The sequence below is a fragment of the Babjeviella inositovora genome, assembly GCF_001661335.1.
Source record: "Babjeviella inositovora NRRL Y-12698 unplaced genomic scaffold BABINscaffold_5, whole genome shotgun sequence".
Classification (NCBI taxonomy): Eukaryota; Fungi; Ascomycota; class Pichiomycetes; order Serinales; genus Babjeviella; species Babjeviella inositovora.
Window position 1 is genome coordinate 783063 of NW_017566842.1, and position 26059 is coordinate 809121.

Genomic DNA, 26059 nt, shown 5'->3' on the forward strand with positions numbered 1-26059 from the left:
CTCCATTTAGAGATCTTGAAACTATCTTACCGATTATATCGGTTGATGTGGCCTCGATGTGCCTTATGCGTAACAGCAAGAATCGTGCGATACACCAAGCGTGGAACTCTTTTGCATCGAATTTTCAAGACCTGAACGGCTGGGTATAAATGTCTCTTTTTTCAGGAAGAATTCTTGTTGATGAGTTTCGATATAACTAAGAATACATTTCAATGTAAATAAATGAAACAACGAGGGTAGATTTTAGAGCTGGAATGTGGCTCTTCGACGTTCATACAACAGCCTAGCCCCCAAAGAGCCAGATCTTACTAACACAAGTTTACACATAGGCTTCGCCAAGACTCTGATCTTCACATATCCTTATCGAAGCTCGCTCCTACACCTTCACAATACTATGGCATACGTAAAAAGAAATAAAGTATGGTCTAAATCAAAGACTCGCCGGTGTCAGCGCGGACTTCCTTGTCGTCCTCGTCCTCATCTCTCTCTCTATCGTAGAACTCGTCCAAGATCTTTGGCGAGATTCTGTTCAACATCTCCTTTGGATAGATTCTCAACAAGGACCAGGCCTGGTCCAAGGACTCAAACACGGTACGATTGTCGTAGGCGCCCTGGGCAATAAAAGTCTTTTCAAACTTCTCCAAGAACTCGAGGGACAACTTGTCTTCGGTAGACAAGGCTTCCTCACCCACTACAGCCTTCATGGCGGCGGCATCTCTCCCAATGGCGTACTTGGCGTACAACTGGTTGGACACGTCACCGTGGTCCTTTCTGGTCATGCCCTCACCGATGGCGGACTTCATGAGACGCGACAACGATGGAAGCACATTGATTGGTGGATAAATACCTCTGTTGTGCAACTGGCGATCGACAGAGATCTGGCCCTCGGTAATGTACCCGGTCAAATCCGGAATCGGGTGGGTAATGTCGTCGTTCGGCATGGTGAGGATCGGAATTTGGGTGATGGACCCGTTGCGGCCCTCCACACGCCCCGCACGCTCGTAGATGGTGGATAAATCGGTGTACATGTAACCCGGATACCCTCTACGACCTGGAACTTCCTCACGGGCGGCAGAGACCTCACGCAAGGCATCGGCGTAGGAAGACATGTCGGTCAAGATTGTCAACACGTGTCTCTCGGTCTGGTACGCGAGGTACTCGGCGGTGGTCAACGCAAGACGCGGGGTGATGATTCTCTCGATCGTAGGATCGTTGGCCAAGTTGAGGAACAAGGAAGTGCGCTCCAACGACCCGTTTTCTTCGAAATCCTGCTTGAAGAAACGGGACGTTTCCAAGTTGACACCCATGGCGGCAAACACGATGGAAAAGTTCTCCTCGTGCCCATCGTGCACGTCCTTGGTTGGTCTTACCAAACCGGCCTGTCTGCAGATCTGGGCGGCGATCTCGTTGTGCGGCAACCCGGAGGCGGAAAAGATTGGGATCTTCTGGCCTCTGGCAATGGAGTTCATGGTGTCAATGGCGGAGATACCCGTGGAGATCATTTCCTCCGGATAGATACGCGCGTACGGGTTGATTGGCGACCCGTTGATGTCGAGGTAGTCCTCTGCAAACACCTTAGGGCCACCGTCGATGGCGCGCCCGGAGCCGTCAAACACACGTCCCAACATGTCCTCAGACACAGGAATCTTCAAGTTCTGGCCCGTAAATTCGACACGCGTCTTCTTCACATCAATCCCGGAGGTACCCTCGAAGACCTGCACGATGGCACGGTCGCCTCTGACCTCCAAGACCTGCCCAGCCCTGATGGTGCCGTCTGGAAGGGTGAGGTTGACGATTTCATTGTAGCGGGGGAACTTGACGTTTTCAAGAATCACGAGCGGGCCATTGACACCGCCGACAGTGTTGTAGTTGACTCTCGGCTTGATTCTGAAGCCCTCAGTGGCCGCCTTCTTGTTCAACTCAACTAAAGTGTTAGTACGGGAATTGGCCGGAAGCGGTTTAATACGTACAGAGTTCTTTATCGGATAAGTGAGACATGGTGGTCAATTGGCAGAGGTGGGAGGAAGAGGTTAGGGTGGGCGCATTTTGATATCGCCCAGCGTATCGCTATCAGGGAGCGAGGGGCGGGTTCACGTGTGGGCTGAAAAATACGCAGCGGGAGGGGGGTTACCATAGGCTGCATAGACTACTTTGGGGGATACACCCAGGAACCGAGATTAGAGATACTCCTCTCGAAAATATATCATTAATATAAATTGATTTAGTTTCTTGTATATTTGAATTGACGTATGTATTGGTGGACTGAAGATGATAAATTCCGGGTGCGAGCGGTAGAGATGAAATAGGTAGTGTTTATTGGGCGAGATGGTTATTAATGTAAATGGTGAAAATTGATACGAGACTAGGTTTTGGAGAGATTTCTAAAGGCTGTATTCTGTCTGTGGAGGATCAGTGATAAGGCGGTTTAGGGCAGGGTGAGTAACAGGCACGCATCGTCCACCATACTCTCAAAGGCCTTTCTAGAGAAATTGGTACGCATATCTGTTATATGGAGGTTACCTTCGGTAGCCTGGTCTTTGGCTGCTGCCCTCCTTTTACTGTTCTGGACATGGGCCCGCAAAAGCGGATATTTGGCCAACACCTATCTGCTTTCAAATTCCGAGCTTTGTAGCCAAAAAGCAGACGAAAAATCCAAGTCTAGTTTCTGGAGGGTGATTAGCAATTGCCTAGGTTAGATACTACGCGTAAACCCCACTGAACATCGAGACACTTCGTAACCGCTTTATTATACCATATTACCTCCTATAAATAGACAATATTCCCCATACGACTGGACCTTTATTCCAACCAAACAACCTTTATCTGACCCAGTTATGCCAATGGAGTGATATTTCACTACTTTGGCCTCCCTCGGCCCTCAAATACAACATCCTAGCAGTTCCACAACGCTAATCACGTGCACGTTTTTCACCGGCGAAAAATGCAAAATCAAACTTGAACAAAAATATTCCGACGCCGACCCAAGACGAATTTATTTTGGCGACCCCATATTTGTGCTGATGTCCCATTGGTCTTAACCCCGTTTACTTCACATAATACGCGGTTTAACCCAGTCAACACTCACTCAATTTAATACGTGCTCTTTGTCAGACAATAGCGTACACAGAATCAGCTATTCAACCAAACGGCATTCTGATCAAACGAGTTAACCAGTTCATATAGACGTCAAAACAGTAGCTCAGCCACCAAACAGCAACTCAGCCTATTTTAGCATAGACATTTTCGCCATCCCGGTAGATTTTCATATCACAGAAACCCATCCTAGACACCACTTTTGACATCCAAACCTTTATCTATGAACACCTTTGAGAGCTACCCGGAAATGCCATCCACTGCTGAAAGAGCAGAAACCGCCTCGACCATGGAAAACTACAACGCAGACGCGTACGACGCGTACCGTCACCACGACTATCCAGGGTACGCCGCGAACGCACAGGGCTACGAAGGATACCAGGGCGAGTTACCTGAACACGCGTGCGCGTATTGTGGGATCCATTCGACTGGCTGCGTTGTCAAATGCCACATGTGCAACAAGTGGTTCTGCAACCTGAGCGCCAACACGTCGGGTTCGCACATCGTCAACCACCTTGTGCACTCACGCCACAACGTGGTATCGCTCCACCCCGACTCGGAGCTCGGTGACACGACGCTCGAGTGCTACAACTGCGGGAACAAGAATGTGTTCATCCTTGGCTTCGTGTCGGCCAAGTCTGAGACGGTTGTGGTGTTGCTCTGCCGGCTCCCGTGCGCGCAGCTGAAGGACGTCAACTGGGACACGGAAAAGTGGCAGCTGTTGATCGAGGACCGCGCGTTGTTGCCGTGGGTCGCGGCGGTGCCGACCGAGGAGGAGCAGCTTGATGCGCGTTTGATCTCTGCGGGGCAGATTGCACGCCTTGAGGCCAAGTGGCGCTTGAACCGCGAGGCCACCATGGAGGACGTGGAGCAGCATGGCCAGGAGGAAGAGGAGACCCAGCCCATCTTGATGCGCTACAACGATGCATACCAGTACCAGCGGTCCTTCGGCCCACTCGTCAAGCTCGAGGCTGACTACGACAAGCAGCTCAAGGAGTCGCAGGCGTTGGAGCACATCTCCGTCAAGTGGTCGCTCGGCTTGAACAACCGCCACCTCGCGCTGTTTGCGTTCTCCACGTTCGAGTCCGGCGACTTGAAGGTGGCCGTCGGTGACGAGATCATCTTGCGCTACTCCGGCTCGAATCACGCCGCGTGGGAGTGCAACGGCTACATTGTGCGCCTCCCATCCGCCTACCTGGAGGAGTTCACCTTGGAGCTCAATCCCTCAAAGTTAGCGCCGCCAACCCACTGCATCACTGACTTCACCGCCGAGTTCGTCTGGAAGGGCACTTCCTACGAGCGCATGCAGCAGGCTATGAAGGTGTTTGCTGTCGACAAGGAGTCCGTCTCCGGCTACATCTACCACAAGATGCTCGGGCACGAGGTGGCGGATGTGGAGTTCGACGTGAAGCTCCCAAAGACGTTTTCTGTGTCGAAGCTCACAGAGTTGAACGTGTCGCAGTCGAACGCGGTCAGGTCCGTGTTGCAGCGCCCGTTATCGTTGATCCAGGGGCCTCCCGGCACCGGTAAGACCGTCACCTCCGCCACTATCGTCTACCATTTGTCGCACATCAACAAGGAAAAGATTCTCGTGTGTGCGCCGTCCAACGTGGCTGTCGACCACTTGGCTGCCAAGCTCGATTCGCTCGGGTTGAAGGTGGTGCGGTTGACCGCCAGAAGCCGCGAGGACGTTGAGTCGTCTGTCAGTCACTTGGCGCTCCACCTGTTGGTGGCCAAAACCGCCAAAGGCGAGTTAAAGAAGTTGGTGCGCTTGAAGGCCGAGCTCGGCGAGCTCTCGGCGCTGGACTCCCGCAAGTACATCAAGTTGATCCGCGTGTCCGAGAAAAAGATCATCCAGTCGTGCGACGTGGTGTGCTGCACGTGTGTAGGGGCCGGTGACAGAAGATTAGAGTCCATGCGCTTCCGCTCCGTGTTGATCGACGAGAGCACCCAGGCGTCTGAGCCGGAGTGCTTGATTCCGATCGTCAAGGGCGCCAAGCAGGTGATTTTGGTCGGTGACCACCAGCAGTTGGGGCCGGTAATTCTTGACAAGAAGGCCGGTGATGCCGGCTTGAAGCAATCCTTATTCGAGCGCCTTGTGGTGTTGGGGCACGTGCCGATCCGCTTAGAGGTTCAGTATCGCATGAACCCGTGTCTTTCAGAGTTTCCGAGCGACATGTTCTACGAGGGCTCGTTGCAGAACGGTGTGACGGCGGAGCAGCGTTTGATCCAGGATTCCTCCTTCCCGTGGCCGATCCGGGAGATGCCGATGATGTTTTGGGCCAACTACGGACGCGAGGAGATCTCCGGTAGCGGGACGTCGTTCCTCAACCGCGTGGAGGCCATGAACTGCGAGCGCTTGATCACGCGATTGTTCAAGGACGGCGTCAAGCCCGAGCAGATCGGTGTCATCACGCCGTATGAGGGCCAGAGAGCGTATGTGGTGCAGTACATGACCATGAACGGGACATTGCCCGACAAGGAGTTGTACATGGCGGTGGAGGTGGCCTCGGTCGATGCGTTTCAGGGCCGTGAGAAGGACTTTATTATTCTCTCGTGTGTCAGAGCCAACGAGCTGCAGACCATCGGGTTTTTGAGTGACCCCAGACGCCTCAACGTGGCGTTGACCCGTGCCAAGTACGGATTGATGGTGTTGGGGAACCCGAAGGCGTTGTCGCGCAACTCTTTGTGGTCGCACTTGTTGATCCACTTCCGTGAGCGCGGCTGTTTGGTCGAGGGATCCTTGGAGAACCTCCAGCTCAGCACAATCGAGTTGCATAAGGGCAAGGGTGGGTTCCAAGCCCGAAGCAACCGTGGTGCCGCCGGGCTCGCTGTCGGTGCGGAGGCGACCACCTTCCGCGACTTTGACACCGCCTCTATTGTGTCGTATGTTCCGGATAACCAGAACAACGACTTTGGCTCGGCTGGGGGCTTCTCCTCGTTTTTCAACCAGAAGAGCTGGCCGGCTCTTGGCGGCCAAAACAGCGAAAACACCCCCGAGGAGTTTTTTTCGTCGAAGCGAAACCCGCTCAACTCGAGCTTCAGCAACAAGTTGAGCCAGGTCAACGCTGGGTTTAGCAAGCAGGTGGACGACGACATCCAGAGCGTGACCAGCAACTTTGCCGAGAAACTTGGCTTTAGATAGGGGTCTTCGGATCCAGATGTAATGGGGAGACCCAATTTCTGTCTCATCAGGTTGTATACTACGATTCTTATTCACAATAGATGTAAGTTAAAAAAAACGTATAGAAAGTTAGGAAATAGTGTAGACAATTTTTAGGTTGTATATAACATATTTAAGACTTATTTCTCTTCCTTGGGAGCCTAAACGCTGCAACTTTTGGCATCTAGAATGCTTTACTTGACCCTTTACTGTCCAATCTTTCTGAAATTAAAAGACTCTAGATGTTTAACCTCGGGATCTTAATCCTTTTAGATATTCATGAGGTGCTTTGTCCCAGCCGCGCTGGATCCTGCACCGAGCTTTAATTATTGATATGGTTTAAAAATCTCGCTAATTGGACATACATTTTATCGGACATAACCACACCCATCAACCCCCCCTCCAACCATCAGCCCATATCCATTTCACATTCATGTTTCTCAGATTAGGGATCCGGACGCTAACGGTCTCCAGAGTAATACTGCCGAGGGCATTCACGCCACTTGCCAGATGCAACGTCGCTATTGTGCGGGGGCTTGCCACTCAAAGCAACACCCCGTTGAGGGGTACTCCCAGAGGTATCAAAAAAGAGTCACCTACGACAATTCACGAAGGATCCGAAAAGGAAATTTCCGAGGCTTTTAGGGAAGCAAAGGAGGCGGCGACGGTAGTAGTAGCAGCTCCTTCTAACGAGGAAATCAAAGTCGATGCGCTAAAAACAAAAACCCCCATCGGGGAAGCTTTCAAGCTCTCCCCCAAAGACTCAAACCCCAACGGCTGGACAGACATCAAAAAACTCTTCCGCCTCGCATACCCAGTGCGCGGTCAGCTCGCCTTTGCCTTTGCCTGCCTCTTCATCGCCTCTCTTGTCTCGATGTCGCTTCCACTCGTCATTGGTAAGCTCATGGACTCTGCAAACCAAGCTGAAGGCTCCCACAACGTCTACGGAATCCCCCTCGCCAGTTTCTACTACCTAATGGGAGGGGTCTTTGTCGTTGGCGCCATCGCCAATGGCCTCAGACACACCCTTCTCAAGGCTATCGGCGAAAACATCGTGTCCAAGCTTCGCACCCGGGTCTTGAAAAACGCTTTGATGCAGGACGCGGCCTTCTCTGACACCAACTCCGTGGGTGACATGATCTCGCGGCTCTCTACCGACAGTCACATTGTCGCGAAAGCTGTTTCGCAGAACGTCAGCGACGGGCTCAAGGCCGCACTTCTGGGAACAATTGGGATTGCTATGATGGTCTATGTAAGCACCCAGCTTTCGCTTATGATGGCGATTGTACTTCCGCCGTTGGCGCTCTTTGGCGCCTTCTACGGTCGCAAGGTTAGACTGTTGACGAAGCAGTTGCAGGAGCAGTTTGGTGAGTTGACTAAGGTTGCAGAAGAGCAGCTCTCCGCCGCCAAAACCATCCAGTCGTTTGGCCAGGAGCGCCAGGCCGTGAACTTGTACTCGTCTGAGGTCCGGAGGGTCTTCAATATTGGGTTGCGCGAGGCGAAACTTTCCGGTGTCTTTTTTGGCTCCACTGCCTTTCTCGGTAATGCCACCCTCTTGGCCCTTCTCGCATATGGTAATGGGTTGGTTTCTTCTGGGGCCATTTCCTTTGGTGACCTCTCTTCCTTCATCATGTACGCGGTCTATACTGGGAGCTCGATGGTGGGCCTCTCCAACTTCTACTCAGAGATCATGAAAGGCGCGGGTGCCGCGTCGCGTGTGTTTGAACTTCTTGAGCACAAACCAACTATCAAGCCTACCAAGGGACTCAGAATTACCGACCCGCACACCCAATTGGGCGGCGATATTGTCTTTGACCGGGTCAGATTTGCCTATCCCACCCGGCCAGACGTCGCCATCTTCCAAGAGTTGAGCGTCACGATCAGAAAGGGCGAGCACGTGTGCTTTGTGGGCCCTTCGGGGTCCGGGAAGTCCACTGTAAGCGCGCTCTTGCTCAGATTCTACGACCCACTCTCCGGCAGCATCAGCATCAACGGGCTTAATCTCCGCGACTTGAACCTTTTGACCTACAGGCGCGGCCTTGGGGTGGTCCAACAGGAGCCATTGTTGTTTTCCGGCACCATAAGAGAGAATATCACGTTTGGCAGACCGCACGCGACCATGGACGAGATCCGTAACGCCGCCAGGTTGGCCAACTGTGACAAGTTTATTTCGGAGTTTCCCGCGGGTTTGGATACGGTGATTGGCTCCAGAGGTGCCCAGTTGTCGGGAGGCCAGCGCCAGCGCATCGCTCTCGCACGGACATTGATTACCAATCCGGCGATTCTCATCCTAGACGAGGCGACCTCGGCGTTGGACACGTTGAGCGAAAAGGCGATCAACGAGAATTTGCTCTTCAGAAAGGCGCACGGCCAGACAACGATTTCTATTGCCCACCGCTTGTCAACCATCCGAAATGCGTCGCGCATTGTTGTGTTGAACAAGGTCGGGGACGTGGTGGAGACTGGTGGATTTGAGGCGTTGTATGGCGATGCCAAAAGCGAGTTGAACCGATTGTTGCGGTCAAACAACGGAGAGTTGGAGGAGAGCGAGGTGATCAAGGAAAGGGAGGAGATTGATATGAGGATTGAGCATGGCAGCAGCCCCACTGGGCTTTCCTAGAGAATTGGCGATTGGGCGTTAGTGTCTGGGTCAACTAGCATATAGAGGTATTATGCATGGGTATGAATAATGTATATAGCCAGTTTAGCTAAGGTGTAGTGATTTTCTTTTCAAGCCCAGTAGAATGGCCTTTGAAGCTAGTCTAACATGAGGTTGAGTAGAGATGTTATTTTGGGCTAGATAGGCTAATGCTTTATGGGCGATCTTTCTACGGGCGGCTCATTCAGCTAGACCTAAAGCCTCTCCTTACTATGAAAGTTATACCTTGGTACTACCATGGTTGGGGTTTGGCGAAATGAACATTGCGAGGTGGCATCGGAGAGATACCAAAGGGGTTTTATGGACACGAAATAAAGGTCAGATATTTGAAACCAGGCTCTCGGGCAACCTATATAACGTGACTATTCATACTGTACTCAAGCTATGTCAGATTAATACCTTTCAACACATTTCGTGGATTGCTACTCGTCGCACACCTTTCGCCCAGTTTTTTCTACATCCATTTGTTAAACTTACATTGATTCTAGTAGCCATCTCTTCCCCCGAGAATCTCCCACAAGGTGTATTTATCTCCCGTCACCAACACCACCACGTCGTTCTGCCCATTCTCATGGAAGCCGTGTTCCTGGAGGCCAAAACTGATGGGCGTGTCTGCTAGCCCATAGCTGGCCACACAGGACCAGTCTTTGCCCTTCTGGAGCTGGTGGAGCTTGAATGACAAGAAGTCAGTGGCTATGAGCCCGTCCCAGGTGACGCAGACAAGGTTCTGCTTACAAGTCCCGTCCAAGTCGCGGACGGAGTAGCTGGAAACGTAGGGGTCGACCTCCTGCGTGAGTTGCTGGCCGTTGACCGATGCGTAAGCGAGCCACTCGAGAAGATCCAAAGTGTACGACTCCAAATGATCCTTTAAAAGCGACTCGGCGTATGGCGGGTTTTCCTTAAGGTGCTGAGAGTAGCTAAGGGTCTTTGGGGTGTCTACCGACGTGAACCTCTGCACCTGGGGACCGACCACCGTGTGAGTGACCGTTCCGATCAGGGATAAGTAGGCTTTAGTTTCCGCAATGGCTGTTTCATCAGTGCTACACGTGACAGTAATCTTAGTGTTCTGGAAGATTTTATCTGAGCTCCAGAGAAGCCTGTCCCATTGTTGTTGTTCGTCGTTGGCGCAGACGTCAGCATAGACCACCTGGTACTTTTTCTGTTTCAGGATTCCGGAGAGCAACTGAGACCGTTTTCCCATAAGCCCACACCTCTGGTAGGTCAATTCGGATAAATTCAACACCATCCTAACGGCCTTTGTGGAAAGTTTGGATACAATGGCAAACATATCTTCGTGGTCCACATGGCCCTCGCTCACCACGCACAATCTGTGCGCAGCCACCAAGGCAATAAAGCCGGGACTGAGGAGCGCGTTCAAGCTAGGAATGGTCATCTGGAAGGTGGAGGCTCGGAGCCCTGCTAGCTGCAGTTCCATACGCTGGAAGCTAGCCTCAGGTAGTAGTAGCTGCACACGGCAAGAGAGATTGTGCTTGACGAGGGACCTTTCCGGCTTGGTGAGCTTTTCGGAGACTACGTCACCACAGGTAACATGACACTTGGTTCTGGGAAACTGGATCTGCTTCATACGATTAGGGAGAGGAGCTGACGCCTGTGATGATCAGGTTGAGGTGTATGAAAGAATATTTTTCAGCCTGCATGTACGATTTTTCAGCCTGCAGGTAGGTCTCAGGCTTATCTCGAGGAGATGTCGGCATCTTTTGGCATATTAAATGCCTAGACGGCTAGTAATTTTGGGTAAATACTCTGAAGGAAATTACCATGAACTGAGATACTTTTTTATGTGCACCTCAATCCGAGTTTCACAGGAAAGGGTGGGATTATGGGTACCATCTTTGAGATTTAGACGAACTATTGGTAAGCCCATGTACATTCTTTCCTTTCGATCGTCAATCGCAAACACCGTTGGCAGGCTAGCGTATCGTAACTACCTCCTGCCTGTCTCTACCACCCGCAGCACCTTTCGATTAATTCCTAATTGAATCTATGATCCCAATGTTTAAGCTCACCCATCGATTCTCTTTCCGATAGCTGATTACAATCAAGAATATAGACATGATACAGCTGGGTTTATGAAGCATGTGAAACAGCACATCACGTGACCACAAGGTGCAGGTCTGCTTATCGTACTGACTGGCCAGGCAAAAGTAGTGGCACCAGTTTCCAGAAAAGTGGGTTTTTTTTTTCCTAATCATCTCCCCCAACTATTCAATTACAGAAGAGAAAGCTTACAGCACGTACCACCAGCCAATAATTGCTAAAAGGACCATTCAACACCCCGTTATTATCTCTTACAAACCCAAGGAGAAGTCACACAGACGTCACGCTACGGACAGAAGCGACGCAAAAGTGGTACTAGAGAAGCGCTTATACCCGTCCCTTGAAGTCTAGACAAGAGGAAGTTTAACGATTGATTACCGTTCCACCGGCACAACTTCACTATACTAGTTCATCTAGCCATCACTCCTATACCTCTCGCATTTGCTTGACAATGACATGAGCCGCCACCCGGAACGGAACGAGAGCGGGTTTTGCTGCGGGATCTGTCAGCACACAACCCGCGAGGACGAGTACGCCAGCCACGCACCAATGAGCCGCAAGGTTTACTGCGCCAGCTGTGTCAACTTCAAGCTCATGGGGCCGTTTGTCCGGCGGCAGAGCGTGGAGTACACCAACCAAGAGGCCCGCCACACCATCGACACCATTCTCCACCAGTCACTCGACCCAGAACGTGGCTTGTTGCGTAACTATGTGGAGAATGCGGCCGATTTCACCATCAACAGCATTTACAGCAACTCAAGCGATGAGTATGAGGATGAGGACTCGGGAGGATACGTGTCTGTTGACTTTCAAGCCAAAGGGGCGGGCGCAACTAATAGCCTCGGCAAGACATTCAACAAATCTGTCCCTAGGCCGAGAGAGGCGGCCGTAGCCAGCCTATCTGCACAGTTGCTTGCCATAGAGACGATGAACACCAAGCGGAGGGTCCGACGGTTGCAGAGAGCGACCAAAGCACTTGCGGAGCGGAATACGCGGACCAGAGAGAGCATCAAAGCAGCGGAGGCGACCTTATCAACCAGAAAAACACAGTTAGAGGACCTCCAGGGAGCCTTGACAGGCGCCAGAGAGACTGAGCGGGAGAGGTTTATGGAGGCAATGAAGGAGGCCACGCCGAAGCTCCCAGAGACGCTGAAACTAGTGGATTCGCTCATGATCCGAACGTGCATCTCTCTCAACCAGCTATTCTTTCCGGGTCTAGCGTCCAGGACGGCCGAGATCCAGCTCACACGGATTGTCAACATTCTGGACTTTAAGTTCACCCGTCTCGAGGAAATCAACTTGTTTCTCGAGAAGCTTGTGCTTTGGCAGGTGATGTTGGCGAAGATTACTGCCCGGGATCTTCCGTTCTGGGAGGTGGCCAGCTTTCTTCCGACGCGGGATTTTTACAACTCGTTGGGAGGGTCTTATTTCCCCGATTTGCGTAGCCAGACCCCTCAGGAGCCTCAGACCGCCCCTCTGGCTCTTTCTATCAACCCATTTCCCACCATCCGTTTAACCAATGTGATCTCGGCACCCACCCGATCCGTGTCCTTTTTGGGGGCCAGCTTCTCCGAAAGCTCGATGGTGCTAGACAAAGCCAGGCACGGCCAAACTAGCATTCCCTTATCCTCCACTAGCATCAACAACCGCCGTCGACTCAGCGTTAACAAGGAAACTACCGAGAATGGACCCAAGCCGTTGATGTCGCCCCCACCCAAGCACCGTTTGCGGGAGGGGCTATCGATTTACAAGATTCTACCGGCACCCGTGGTGAAGTTGGATAAAGACGCGCTTGCCAATTTCTGCCTCAAGCTATCGATGATCATCATAAACATCTGGGAGTTATACCGGCTGTTTCTCGATAGAGCACAGGGAAGCGAGCCCACCATCACCGAAATTGTGGCCAAGTTGGACGAGGTAATACTCGACGTAGCGGCGCTATCGCAGGACCCCTGCTCCAGCAGATTGTTCAAGCCGAGGAAGAAGGATGTAGGGGTTGACGGGGACGAGTTTAGGTTTGACCGCACGCTGAATGTTGAAATGGTCACCCTTAATTCGGTCGCCAGGTTTGTGTTCAAGTACTTGGAGCGACAGTAATACGTGTTTTTTTTCTGGATTAGACAGCCACTGCCAAGGTTTGGTAGAGTCTAGTATGTTCCAACGTGTATCTAGAATTGGACTAGAGTTGCGGTTGTAATGAAACTAGGAAGGGGTTGCTGAAATTTATTAACCCAACCTGTCGATTTTTAGAAATTAGTCTGGTACGAAGGTGTGTTGATTAAAAGGGTACAGCAGTGCGCACTTGTTTCTGTAACACGCATAAGATTTAGATCGATAGGCTGGAGACTCGTTTATAAAGGTTACTCGCAGCTAGGTTTGGATAACTCTAAAACCGTACCGGTAGTGAGATGCTAGTGGTTTGGCAAATTTGAAAAGTGGTTCTGATTAGAGCATGTTAGATACCATAATGATGGTCCTGGAATGTTATTGTAATATCGTGGTTTAGGGTGCAGACCTTAGTATCTACATTGCAACCTCACAAAGGTGAATCATAAATCATTATATAGCTTTCGTGTCTCTCCATACGATACCTAGAGGTTTTTTGAGTACTTTCTCACACTCGCTGCTTGTCTGTCCAAGTGCAAGTCCCTTGTCTTGGAAGCTCGCTGAGAGGGGAGAGTGTCATCTTCCTTTCCGCGCAAAAAGGAAAAAACCGACGCTTTGCGCCTAACCGCAGCTTCAGAACTTGGGTGGACGGGGGCCGGGAAGACAAAAGTGCCGGGTTTCCTTTGTTCCGTACCCGAACCGAATTGCTTCTGTAGACGGGCATTAAAATCGTCAATGTTCAATGTGAAGTGGTTATCCACGGCGGCCGGCTCCACACTCTTTTTTCCGGGCTCTGAGTACTGCATCTCTGTGGGGGCCAAATGGTCGTAGTCTAGCTTAATCCCCAACATCATGGATTCGGTAATAAACCCCCACAACTTTGAAAAGGCAGTCATAAACGCAAACAACTCAGCTTCTTCCTTGCTGTTCAATTCCTCCGCCGCCTTCAGGACTTCCAAACCAGGATTGTGGTACAACTCCTTGATTCCTAGCAAAACCGCCGCGCCAAGGATTTCCAAACTGGCGGGATTGAAGCCCGGGGTGCTGTGGGTGGCACTAAAGTCCAGCTCGCCGGGGATATGTACCGCCTTTCTTTCGTGTATCTCCTCGCTGGCCAAGAAGACACGCTTATGCAACCGTCCAAGGTTCACCAACTTTCCCTGAACTACGCTCAAGTGTTTAATGTGCCCCATACATAAACTGAGGATGCTGCTGATGGCTATCCGTTGGTGGGCCGGTGGGGGCAACTGTGCGAGGATCTGCTCGAAGGTGTGGGCTTTGGTGGTGGAGAAGAAAGAGTTGTGAACGGCGCTGTCCAAATGGGAGTTGTACACGTGGTGCCAGAACTGGATAGAGGATAAATGCGCTTTCAATGAGCCAGTGTTTTGATTCTTGCCAAACTTGGTAAACCATGCGTCATTCAACATTTTGACCTCGTACGGACTGAATTTGGTGTGGACAAACTTCCAGTAGGATTGGTCTCTATCCTTGGCCTTAGCTGGGACGGAGTATGATGGTACCTGACGCGAGGGAATGGCAGTGAAAGCTAAGACGGAGGCATTGTCACTGTGAGAGCCACTTTTGGCCTTCTGCACCGAGCGTGTTTGGAACTTTGCGTGTGAAGGGGCAGTGGAATAGACAGAGGAGCTGACGCTGGCGATTGTGTCTCGAGAAATCGTTCTGGTGACTCGGCTCTCTTCAAAGATCGATTCATCGGAGTTGCTGGAACTGTCGGATGCTACCGACAACTTTCTTGACAGATAATCGCCTGTGCTCATAGTGTAATATTTAGAGAGCCTGTGTGAGAGCTTATAGGTGTGGTTAATAAAGGCATGTGGCTGAACATAACGGGGCTAGCTGGAATATATATGCTGTTTTAAAGGGCAATCTACAACGTTGAACCTGCCTATGCAATGGGGTTAACAGTAATCGATCCAATAGTCTAACCAAGTTACATGCATTCTGCAGCCCGTGCAGATTCGTAAATAGTAATCGGCACTGCCCTGGACAGGCAGGAGGACGCACATGCTTTAGAAAAATCAGCATGCATGACCGAAAAGGCAACCGAAAGCAAAGGAATGGCGGGGGGATAGGCGGGAAGCCTTGGGTACCAGCCTCCGCAACAGGTTGTTGGTTTGCGTTTTGGTGTTATGCGGGATGAGAAATCACATGGCCGTCCCAAGAATCAGACTTTATGCCCTGTATCCTCAGACATGTGACCCTGGGACTTAGATCTAGTGGTACAGCATTACTGCATGCCTATGATCTGTTGTGCCGCCGCAGTTGGCGAGCTTTGTACCAGACGCATAATAGCCACTCGAGCTAATGTGTTTGAAGTGGAAACGCCAGAGAAGCGCTCTTACACGGAAGCAGACCATTGCTCCAGATCCCTAGCCACTTCAAAAGACTAGGTGGAGAAATACCCCACCATCTACTTTCCCATATGGTAATTCCTGCGAATGCAAGAAGATCGAGATGACTCTAGGTTTCTAGGCTAAAAGGAACCTATCCCTTTTCATCGAAGATGTCTAAACGTTCGGTACGCAAACTATCCGTCGACAACGCGGATCTAAGTTTAACAACTACATGCCGCTTCACTACCAGGAACTCGATTGGTACATGGGTGTTGGCTGGCGGACAATAAAACGAGGTCATTAATTTACGCTAGTCCACCGTCAAGCTAACGGACCTAGGCTTAAATTACCGATGAAGAAAAAAAACCACTTCCCGACCGGCAATTACTTAACGAAGGTACACGGCACCCTGTTACCCGAGCGTCCTGTATAAATGTCAGCTCGCCGACGGCCCTATTCCTATAGGCCTAGCCAGCTTTCTGGACCAAACGGAAGGGGTTATTAAAGCTCACAAAGACGAGAGTCTCTTTCACTAAGTCTAGAATACCAGATGGCTGTACGGAGGCTTTTCGTGAGACCTTTGAGATGCAGGGGATGTGGCACCGCCAAAAAAAAATTTAATAAAAGCTGGAACCTGGGGAGGGCGCATTCTACAGATGCAAGCTTTTCAAGCCGGTATACCCTGAAAGGTATGCAGTATGCTCCTCGCCGTTTAAAGTTGTTGAGCAGGTATTCCCATTGGACCTGCCCTTCACGGGGGGGAGGGCTAGCTTTATAACTCCTACGTCACCTTCCTAACAGGCTCTTGTTTGGCTGTAGTCGCTGACGAGCTTACCTTTAAGGTGGTGATAAAATGCACATGCAACCTGCAGCTCAGAAGTCACACCTTGCGTGGTACAAACTTAAAACCGCGTATCAGCAGTGTTTCACATGCTCGTACTAGAACAGCGGAGAAGACCATTGAACTCCAAATGAACAATTAATAAAGTTGGGGACCCAAGTCGACATCATCGAGAGGGAGGAGCTTACCATCGAGCCGTTATGCTTAGCCAAACCCTTATCAAAGATAGGCCCAAATACCCGGTTCTCGTCTAGTTTCGCCAAGTGGCTCGGCTGTTTGCAACATGGAAATCAAGCTCGTGAAAGTATCAATGGACACGCGGCTACTGCAGACAAGAATTTTCCAACCCGAAAGTTTGCACCCAGCGAAAGAAACGTAAGCTATACATTGCGTACTAGGTTGGTACCCTGGACAGACGCGCGATATTCATCTGGCTACCGGCAGATCGCCATAAGCAGGAAATGTAGCAGATAAGACAAAGACGTGTCAGGAGGTAATATTGGCACATAGGTAAAATTGAACAACCCCCAGAACAAACCAAAACTATTATATAATACAGGCCTGTGATGCTGTTACCAAGGGAAATAACTGGGAGCGTATCAGGTATGTAGGTCTCCAATAAAGTGCCTGCAGTTATTGTTCGCGCTAATAAAACCAAAGCTTGGTCACACACGAACCAGAACTGTCAACCTCTGGTTTGAACTCAGCTCCTATCCATTCAACGTCAAATATGACCTTAAGGCGTCCTGGCTCGCTGGAAACCATTTCTAGACGGGGCACCTGCTCCATCTCAGCCCATAATCGTACGATTGGCTAACTGGCTGCTTACACGATTGCGTACGTCACGGGACGTGCAACGGTAAGTCCCTTGCACCCGGTCCGCAACCTGCACTTACTGTTTTGCCTATTCCGGTAATTAATACTGACTATACGTTAAGACACGCGTATATTACACGTTTACCCCAAATAGTAAAGTATACGATAAGGTTCAGATACGCCCAAGAGCTTGACCTTGTCTCTACGCGATTCAAGTCACGTTCCCCATTGTGTCCCCTGGTATAGAAAGGCCCTCGATTGAGGCCTGGCTGGCCAGGAAGAAAGACCAACTTAGATCTATCGCAGGTCAAACCCCTCTGCTTGATAGCGGGCAAAAGGCGTCTGTTGCCCTTATTTCCTTGAATACACCGCTTTACTGTTCTCTGGTATCCCACCTAAAAGGCTATCGGTTGAATTATTGGCCATGAATTTCTTTCACTGCATGGCCCGAGGTACGAAAAAAGTGGTCGCTTTGGTACTACCGGCACGATATATGTGATAGAAATAACGCTCCGTGTGCAGCATAGGTTTATGCACGTATCCAGATTCCACCGGGCTCAATCACCCCTCTGCCGATCGTGCTCGCTGGAGGATCTCTGGCCGTTAAAGCCATAAATCTTAGTAAACTTTGAGCCTACGTTTGATGCAGGATATATCTGGTTTTACCGGGAAGATATTTTCTTCCCACGCACATAGAGATTCGCGTGGTGTGGGGATGCAGACATTACAGAGTTCGGTAGCTTCTCCTATTTTACATGCGAGGGAAGAGCGCACGAACGCTGTAGATCATTGGGATATTTCCAGTCAGGGAATATTGTGACGTGTCGACATAGTACGCGCGATCTTTGTCTCGAGATTTCGGCCAACCGCAACTGGAAAGCATTCTCGCATATGCGGTTATAAGCTTTCCTGGTACATGTACAATCCTTGTAACACTTCTAACCCTGGCGATTTGGATTTATAACGTGTTGCAATTTAGGCCGAAGAAAAAAAACGAACTTATGTGTAGATTTTTGACATAAGGCTAGGGTGTAAGGTGAACTAAAGAATATTCATGGGGCTCCTACGTACACTTTGGAACTATGGGTGTAAAAAACTACATGTAATACGTATCCAATTCCTTAACCAAATTCCCTACCCACCAGTAAAACCCGGTACTCTTTAAATATGTGATAAAATTACAACTTCTCAACCATTAGTATATTTTAAAACCCATTGTAATCCAGCACTACATGAGATCCTCGTGCTTCAACAACCCGGCAAGCTGCGCCAACTTTTGCGCGGCCTCGGGGTTGACCTTCTTCAACCGTGTCATGATATCCTGCTCATTAAAATCTTCGTCATCCTCTTCCTTAGTACCGGTCTCCTCAAAGACGTTGGCAATCGGTGCCTCGTCCGCCTCCTCGTCCTCATCCACCCCCGGAATCACCTTCTGTAAGCTCTCTTGCTCGTCCTCGTCCTCTTCCTCGTCCTCCTCGTCCTCCTCCTCGACAACCTCCTCGTCCATGTCGCCCTCTTCGTCGTCATCGTCATGGCCCTCCCCAGCCTTTGTGGCCAAAATGGAGCTCAACACCTTCTCCTCAATTGGCAAGTCGTACAACATCCGCTTCAATTTGTACCGTATGATCTTTCTTACAATGTCCATGGCGTGGCAGTCGATCCAACCATCAGCCGCCAAATGGCACGTCAGAGACAACATCTTTGGCTTGAGGGCCAAGGTGGGAGCGCCTGGATTGGTGAGAAGCTGGGCCCGGACCATCGGATCCAACACATCCCCGATTTGGAAAGTCAATGTGGCAGGCAACTTTTCGCCCGTAAACACCAAGTCCTCAGGAATCACCGCGTGCGCATACGTTGGGAGCGGAACCAACTTAGACTTCGACCAATCGTCGGACTCGTAGCTTGTGTCTAGGGTGTTCTGCACCACCTTTTCGGCCTCCTTTGGGTCTGTTTCCCCGGCTTCTCCCCCAGCCTGGGACCGGCTGGTGACGGCAATTTTGTGGAAAAACCCAAGCAACCGGAAACTCTCGGACTGGTACTTCCAGAACGCCGGGTCCACCCGCGGATCGACCCCGAACTTGATATAGGTCTGTCTCCAGGGGCCCTTGCGCATAATGTAGCTCAAGTGTGGTAACGCGTACTTCAACACCGAGCGCATCTTCTCGGGCACCACCGCGTTCAACTGGCGTCTGATCCACACCGGCTTCTGCTCAAACAAGTCACGCAAGAGCTCGATGCACTCCAACGTCTGGAGACTCTTTGCGTGCAGCTTGTCATCCCCCGCGGACGGATCAGTTCTCATCTCCACGAGCTGGCGGTACTTCTTCACCAACTCCGGGTGCGGCGTCTGCGGCGTAGGGCCCAGGATATTCACAATTAATGTGTAGAGTTTGATCCGGCGCGTTTTTGACACGAGTTTCAACTTGCCCTGGTCGTTGACCACCTGAATCGCCGGGTTTTTCTTGTACTGGTAGTTGTGCGGCACATTGGTGTGTGAGAAGCGGCACGGCGGGGGCAAGCTGATGTTCTTGTTGGTGTAGTTTTCATGCGGGTCGTGTGTGGAGTTGAAGATTTCCTGTGTAAACTCCTTGATTTTCACCAAATCGCCGGCAAAAACCGTCTCTTTCACTTGTTGCGTGAGCGCGTCGTTTCGCGTAATGTACTGGAAGTCCGCCATTTCGCGAAACTGAAAGTTGCGGTCAATTATCGCAATCGGCTCAATCTTTACTGTGTGTGGATTCTGGATGTTGCCCAAAACCTCGGAGATCCGGAGCCCCGCCAATGCCGCCTTGTTCTCCGTCGTAAGCTGTGCCTTGGGGATAGACACTTTGAGCAAGATCTTTTGTTTCTGCGTATTTACCAGACCTGTGAGTGGGTGGTGGTATGGGTCCTTTGCCGATCGCAACCGGAGCTCCAACGGGTTCATTTTTGGGTTTTGGATTGCCTTCGCGATCCGTTGCTGACCGCCGAGCAAGCCAGTCGCCTTGTCCACGTTACGCACCTTCAACGGAAGCTCGAGTGCCGTGAGGTGAGGAACGTCTAAGGAGTGTTTCTTCGCTGGTTTGGGAGCCATATTGGTGTGCGAAATAGGTCGAGGAGAGAGCCAGGAGTAGTTGAGATGGTGGCTGTTTTGATCACTGGTGGTGGCTTGAAGATCGGGAGGGTTTCGATATGGGTAGGTGCACGACTATCGAAAGGAGGACAATCGGTAATTATCACTTTTTTTTCTCTGGTACCGTAAAGAATTCAATAAAAATACCCATTTATCAAAGTAGTATACGTTTTGGTACTTGGATAAATGACTGTCCTTCTTCAAACTCGCTTATAACCATATGGCACAACCAGTGAATGCCTGAAGGATACGAGAAGCAGAATTTGTGTCACGTGACTATAACTCAATTTGCATCCTGCATGCAACCTATACGGGTCTTTACGACGCAGATACAATATGGCTACGCCCTTATCTTCAAACGTACGCTTGAAAGACCCTCGACAGAAATCTTCCAATCCCACGTTATGCCACGGAGCGATGATTGGTAGAACCACTTCGCCCTCCTGGGCCACTCGCTTGCATCTTCTGCGTAGCTCTAGTGTCTCGACTGGGTCGCACACCCCACCACGAGTACGGCAGAGCTCCCTTCCCAACCCGCTTCTACAGGATCCTTTCAACTACGTCACCCTTGAGAAGCGAATAAGTGAGATCTACAGACGATACCCCCGCATGCACAAAGTACCAATCCCGCCCCAGACCTTTATCCAGGTGATTGAGGCGTGCCGTGAGCTAGAAAAACAGACGGAAAGGTCGCAGAACTTTAATTCCAGGCCGGTATTTGTATCTAAGGACAACCAGCCGAGTCTCATGAAGTTGTTAGATTTCCAGGGAAAATACAAGAGTAGCGACGTGGAAACGAAACTATTGGGCCGGTTTCTAGCCCGCTTCCACGTGGATTTCTACGAAGGGCTAACCGCAGAGTCTCCCATAAAGGCATACATCACAGGCGACCCAGTACCCGCGGTCGACCGGATTATTCTGGTATTCCGCGACATTCCCACGTTTTCTAGGGCGAAAATGGAAACCAAGCTAGCGTTTACGGCTTTGCGGGTCTTGCTCCAGAAGCACAACGACTACTACAGTGCCTTCAAGTTGATTGATGAGACTGTCAATCACAAGTACTACCTTTTGGCTAGGGAGAGTATGCTTCTCCGCCATACGATCCCCAAGTTGGGGCTCTGGTATGCCGGTTTCCATGGAATAATCGAGATAAGCTCCCTTTTGGCAGGTGTAGACTCCACCTTCTTGATCCACTACAACATGTTTATGCTCTCAATCGCTTACCTCTCGGCCACTGCTTCCTTCCTCATGATCAGCAACATGCGCACCAACTTTCTCCTCAATGGAAACAGGGTCCGGTGGCGATCCAGTACGTCCATCAGCTACCGCATCTACCACCACAACGAGTTAAAGATGATGGACCGGATTGTGGTTGCGTTTGAAGAAACTATGGAGCGAAACCCGATGAATTTCCACTTAGGCCGTGACTGGGTGCTCCAGGATATCCTCAGCCAGCAGATGTTGCAGCAGGGGATCATCCTTGAGGAGGACGTTTCGAGTTACCAGCAAGAGGAGCAGCGTCGTCTGGAGATTACCGACCCGAAGATTGACAAGTTGCGGAAACACATCCACCACCAATTGCGCACCCGCCGAATGATGCTCCAGGAAGACGAACTTGAGTCTATGTTCAAGGAGTACTGGATGAAGGGAGGTGATGGGTTTGAGTGGGCGGAGCCTGACCAGGATCCTGCGGAAATGGAGCGTGTACTGAAACAGGTGGGCACCCAAACGGAACCGCGCCCAGTGACGAGGCAGATTTGCTGAATCTTCTGTGCACTTACATACTAGATTTGACCAGATAGAGGAAAGATGTTGAGTAGACATTGAGTAAGCATACTGAGCAGACGGAGTAAACAAGTTTCAGGAGATCGTGCTTTAACAGGTGAGCTCCATCTCAACTTACAAGGCTGGGCAATAAAATTTCGAAGCCCGAAGCTCACCAAGCGGATATCTAGTCAAGTCTGAGAATTTCCAGAAAATCTACTCATACAAAATCATTAGCCTAATCTTTTATTATACCATTAATCCCCTTTCAATGTCAACGCACTGAAACATAAAATTCCTCTAAGTGGAAATGTCCAAATAGTTATTGTTGAGGAAGCTCATCTGCGCTTGTCTGTAGTTATCCTTTCCGGTGGAAATACCCAAACTATTAATATACATCATGTTGTTGGCCAATGAGTTGGTGTTCTGGTACTTCGGCCAGTTGGTCAAGGTAAACAACCCACCGCTGTTAGGGTTCAAGGTACTGGCAAACGCAATAAACGCATTTCGATAAATCAAGGACCCAGATGCAGTGACAAAATATTGCCAGATAAGGTCGTTGGCGTGGAACGTGCCGAGGATTGGGAGGCCTTGTAATTGCTGAGACAAGTAGGTGTAGCTGGTAACGTCCGGAGTGCGATTTAACATAAATCTTCTTGGAGCCTGGAACACGATGTCTCCCATCAAAGCAGCCATTCTCTTGTTCTGAGGCGTCAAAGCATTGAGTATACCAGTTCCAAAGGGAGAACCCTGTGTAATGTCATGCGGGTATAAGGTCAATAACTGAGACATCTCAGAACTGGTTATATTAGGGAACGAATACTGGATAAAGGCTTGCATTTCAGCATCAGTGGTCACGTTCAAGTTAGGGAGAGAGAAAATACTCCCTTCATCATTTTGGTCTCCAATGATGTATGGGATCCGCGCGTAGTGTCCGTCAGCAAGCATCTTCATCAGGTGGTAGGGAATGAAACCACCATCCGGTCTTGGCAAGTAAGAGATGTGCAAGGATTGGTAGGAAAGGAAACCGGGAACGGAGTTGCTTGCAGCTTGCATCTGGGTGTACAGGAGATTTCTCAAGCACTGTAGCTTATCCGTGGCATTCCCACATCCAGCGAAGCCAGCAACAGAGTCAAAGATACCTTGGGCGTAGTTGGAATCGATATCCTGGATTGGGGCAACAGTCCCGGATTGCATGATACCAGCTCTGAACAATGGCTTGCCCTTGTAAGTGTTGTCACCGTAGTTTGCAACCATCTGGTGACCCACAGAAATCGCACCTGCCGATTCACCAAAAATGGTAACCTTGCTTGGATCACCGCCAAACGAAGCAATGTTGTCGGCAACCCACTGCAAGGCAAGCCTTTGATCCAACAACCCAGAATTACCACTACCTTCGGCCTTGATCTCCTTGCCTGGCAAGAACCCGAAGGCGGCGACTCTGTAGTTGACTGAGACATAGATGAAGTCTTGGCCCTGGAGAGCCCCCTGCGCCATCAACTGCTGCGGCAAGTAGTAGTTGGTACCACCGAGGTCGAACCCACCGCCGAAAATCCAGAACATTACTGGCAACTTGGCGGTCGAAGAGAGGCCCCTCTTTCTGTACACATTAAGGGACAAGCAATCCTCGGACTGAGGGATGATCGCATTGAATAACGGGGTTTGCATTACCAATTCCAACGCCACTTTTGGCAAGGTATTGGTGTAGTCCGCCTCTGGGTTCATTTGGGGACATGAAGGACCGTAAGCCTGGGCACTGAAACCGTTCAAGCTTCCGGTGTACGGCTGGGGTGGCTTGAATCTCAAATTCCCGACGGGTGGAGCGGCATATGGAATACCTAAGTAGGATTCAAGATTGCTGAGGAGTTCGTAGTTACCGGTGATGGTATCACCGTTGGATAACGTTACCTGAGGACCCAACAGAAGACCGTTGATGGATGACGCCAACGTCAAAATTTGAAGGGCTAATCCCAAGCTAGCAAAAGCTGATTTCATTTTGAGGATACGCTTTCTTGATCGGATGTAACAACATTCCGAGTGGATGCTTGCCGCTTTTTATACCGTATTTCAAAAGTAGATTGAGTACGTCGGGAGTACCTAGACCTGCTTTAGCGTGCCAGGTGAATGACCGAACCCCGGCCTACTATTTCCTCTCATTATGTCTCGTCGTCTATCCTGGTGCAAGCATGCAAAGCGGGTGCATTTATCCCTACGCACGTGCCAAACTTTATGGTGCATGTACATCGCCCTTGTACGGCTATTAGAGGTTTCGCTTATTCTGAGCGATATAATTTCAAGTGACTGTCCAATTGGATGCAGCAGCCAAAATATCAGGCGTTATAAGGCGGGATCCCAACGACTGGATTCGTTTCCCGATGCGTAAATAATCACTAGGTTTGCAGGTGCGTGCTTTTTGTACGGTTCCATCAAGAAACAACCAGCAAGGCTACACATGTTCTTAGATTGCACAAGACTCTTTAAGTAAGGTGTTTGCTGAACGGGGAGAGTTGGCCCAAACAGCGCCAGAAAGAGATCTAGCGGATGAAAACTAGATGTAGGAGTATGGATCGTATCAAACGAGGCGGCACCATTATCCTTGTCATCGCCAGCATGACCTGCAGCAACAAAAGCTTAGCTTGATCCCGGATCCATACTGTTCATAGCGAATTTTGACACATGCTACAAACAGTCCGATGCTCTTCGTTTTGTTTCATAGCCTATAGATTTCTGTAGACTTCTAACATTCTAGTGGTGGCGTACCCAGCGCTTGGGCTTCCAAACCAACAGTAGAGGCGCAACTATAAGTGCGATCTGCTATAAGGCCCGTTCCGCGCCTACGTCGAGCCTGCGTCAAAGCTTTACTAATTAGCTCTCACTGGTGAGAGTTAGCGTAGGACAGCATACCGTAAGGATGCAGAAGCACGTTTCAATCTTGAAACACTAGTTGAATAGACATTCTTCATGTTAGGTACCAAAACGAGAAAAGATCCCCGACTCGCGGCTAATGCATTCCTGCAGTCTTCATGTCCGGTACTGCATCTAGCACGTTTTTGTCGAAGTTCCCATCTCTGTGTACCCGATAGCGACCATCCTCGTGGCCTCAGTGCTCGTCGGTGCTATTAAATAGAAAGAAAATGTGTAAGGTTTCAATATAGTAGGGCACTTAGCCAGTCTTAAATGCCCTGTGGTATCGTTTCCGGGTTCTAAATTTCCTTCGAGAGGCATCTCTTACAATTTGGTGGGAGGGTTAAACTGCGCAGCTTCTAAGCGTCGAATGGTTCGATCTAAATCGAAATGGGACTAAAATCCCGAGAAATCACACCTGATTGCTTATTAGCCCTGGCCTGTCTCAGGCAGTATGCTTGGTTAAAAATGTGCTAACTACTAGGATGCTAGTTGGTGCATCTTGGTCCACCCTCCGCATATTTGAAAGCTTTCTGGTCAATAACATCCGGAGAAAAAAAAAAAAAAAAAAAAGTCAATTCTAATAAATGGAGTATGAATCCCAAGATATTTGTAGAAATGTCTCAGTAGCATTATGGTCTCCTCGGTTGTTCCAAATATGAACCGCCAAGCCTGAAAAGTCATATAGTCACGTGAAACCCCCAGAGAGCTTCCCCTATAGTGAGAAGAGGAAATTGATGAGGCTTTTGGCGCTAACGGGTCGGTAGATATTCCAAGACCGTGGTAGATCACGATTATACCATGTCCTAACTTTGACAGGCTATTTTATTAAATAATTGCTTTTGAACCGGTTTGAGGGTATTGGAGAAAAAAACTGAGGAGGGTTGTTTGCTACGTTATTTTAATATGGCATACGCAATTATTGGTCATGTGATACTAGTCAAATCTACTCAATGACGAGCCTAGTGGGCTTAGCCCTAACCTCAGACAATGACATTGTTTAGCCTCCTCCTCTGAACCAGCTAATTTGAATATATTGCTGTATTCCCCCTTCTCCAACTCCTGGCATGACGTCACGTAGAAACGAGCGCCCGCTTTCCGCGGCTATCCGTAAATGCGCGACAAGCATTCTGGAAGGCAAATAGCCGAGGCATCCGATCATGCAGGGCCACTTTTCGCGGATTGATCT

At 50.0% G+C, this 26059-nt stretch overlaps 8 protein-coding genes across 8 annotated transcripts; 3 read left to right on the plus strand and 5 right to left on the minus strand.

Annotated features, from left to right (window-relative positions):
• Positions 1 to 165: 165 nt before the first annotated feature.
• VMA2 (H(+)-transporting V1 sector ATPase subunit B) lies at positions 166 to 2011 on the minus strand. Its single transcript, XM_019132143.1, has 2 exons — positions 1971 to 2011; positions 166 to 1924 (listed from the first exon to the last, which is right to left on the minus strand). Exons 1-2 carry the CDS (start codon positions 1996 to 1998, stop codon positions 426 to 428), a joined length of 1527 nt encoding a protein of 508 aa, XP_018985735.1. The 5' UTR covers positions 1999 to 2011; the 3' UTR covers positions 166 to 425.
• Positions 2012 to 6683: 4672 nt separating this feature from the next.
• On the plus strand, positions 6684 to 8938 carry BABINDRAFT_161354 (ABC transporter ATP-binding protein). The gene has a single exon (XM_019128761.1). It carries the CDS (start codon positions 6690 to 6692, stop codon positions 8874 to 8876), a length of 2187 nt encoding a protein of 728 aa, XP_018985736.1. The 5' UTR covers positions 6684 to 6689; the 3' UTR covers positions 8877 to 8938.
• A 461-nt stretch (positions 8939 to 9399) lies between these two features.
• On the minus strand, positions 9400 to 10500 carry BABINDRAFT_7843 (uncharacterized protein; the record flags this gene model as incomplete). Its single annotated transcript, XM_019132688.1, has 1 exon — positions 9400 to 10500. One exon carries the CDS (start codon positions 10498 to 10500, stop codon positions 9400 to 9402), a length of 1101 nt encoding a protein of 366 aa, XP_018985737.1.
• A 725-nt stretch (positions 10501 to 11225) lies between these two features.
• On the plus strand, positions 11226 to 13453 carry BABINDRAFT_161355 (uncharacterized protein). The gene has a single exon (XM_019128762.1). It carries the CDS (start codon positions 11430 to 11432, stop codon positions 13068 to 13070), a length of 1641 nt encoding a protein of 546 aa, XP_018985738.1. The 5' UTR covers positions 11226 to 11429; the 3' UTR covers positions 13071 to 13453.
• BABINDRAFT_161357 (uncharacterized protein) lies at positions 13269 to 14939 on the minus strand. The gene has a single exon (XM_019128763.1). The coding sequence runs from the start codon at positions 14855 to 14857 to the stop codon at positions 13565 to 13567; it is 1293 nt and encodes a 430-aa protein (XP_018985739.1). The 5' UTR covers positions 14858 to 14939; the 3' UTR covers positions 13269 to 13564.
• A 3239-nt stretch (positions 14940 to 18178) lies between these two features.
• BABINDRAFT_13262 (transcription factor TFIIIC subunit) lies at positions 18179 to 20308 on the minus strand. Its single transcript, XM_019127063.1, has one exon. It carries the CDS (start codon positions 20161 to 20163, stop codon positions 18319 to 18321), a length of 1845 nt encoding a protein of 614 aa, XP_018985740.1. The 5' UTR covers positions 20164 to 20308; the 3' UTR covers positions 18179 to 18318.
• Positions 20309 to 20538: 230 nt separating this feature from the next.
• BABINDRAFT_183370 (uncharacterized protein) lies at positions 20539 to 22116 on the plus strand (the record flags this gene model as incomplete). Its single annotated transcript, XM_019131185.1, has 1 exon — positions 20539 to 22116. One exon carries the CDS (start codon positions 20539 to 20541, stop codon positions 21964 to 21966), a length of 1428 nt encoding a protein of 475 aa, XP_018985741.1. The 3' UTR covers positions 21967 to 22116.
• Positions 22117 to 22193: 77 nt separating this feature from the next.
• BABINDRAFT_161359 (uncharacterized protein) lies at positions 22194 to 24133 on the minus strand. The gene has a single exon (XM_019128764.1). It carries the CDS (start codon positions 23959 to 23961, stop codon positions 22267 to 22269), a length of 1695 nt encoding a protein of 564 aa, XP_018985742.1. The 5' UTR covers positions 23962 to 24133; the 3' UTR covers positions 22194 to 22266.
• Between the last annotated feature and the right edge of the window lie 1926 nt (positions 24134 to 26059).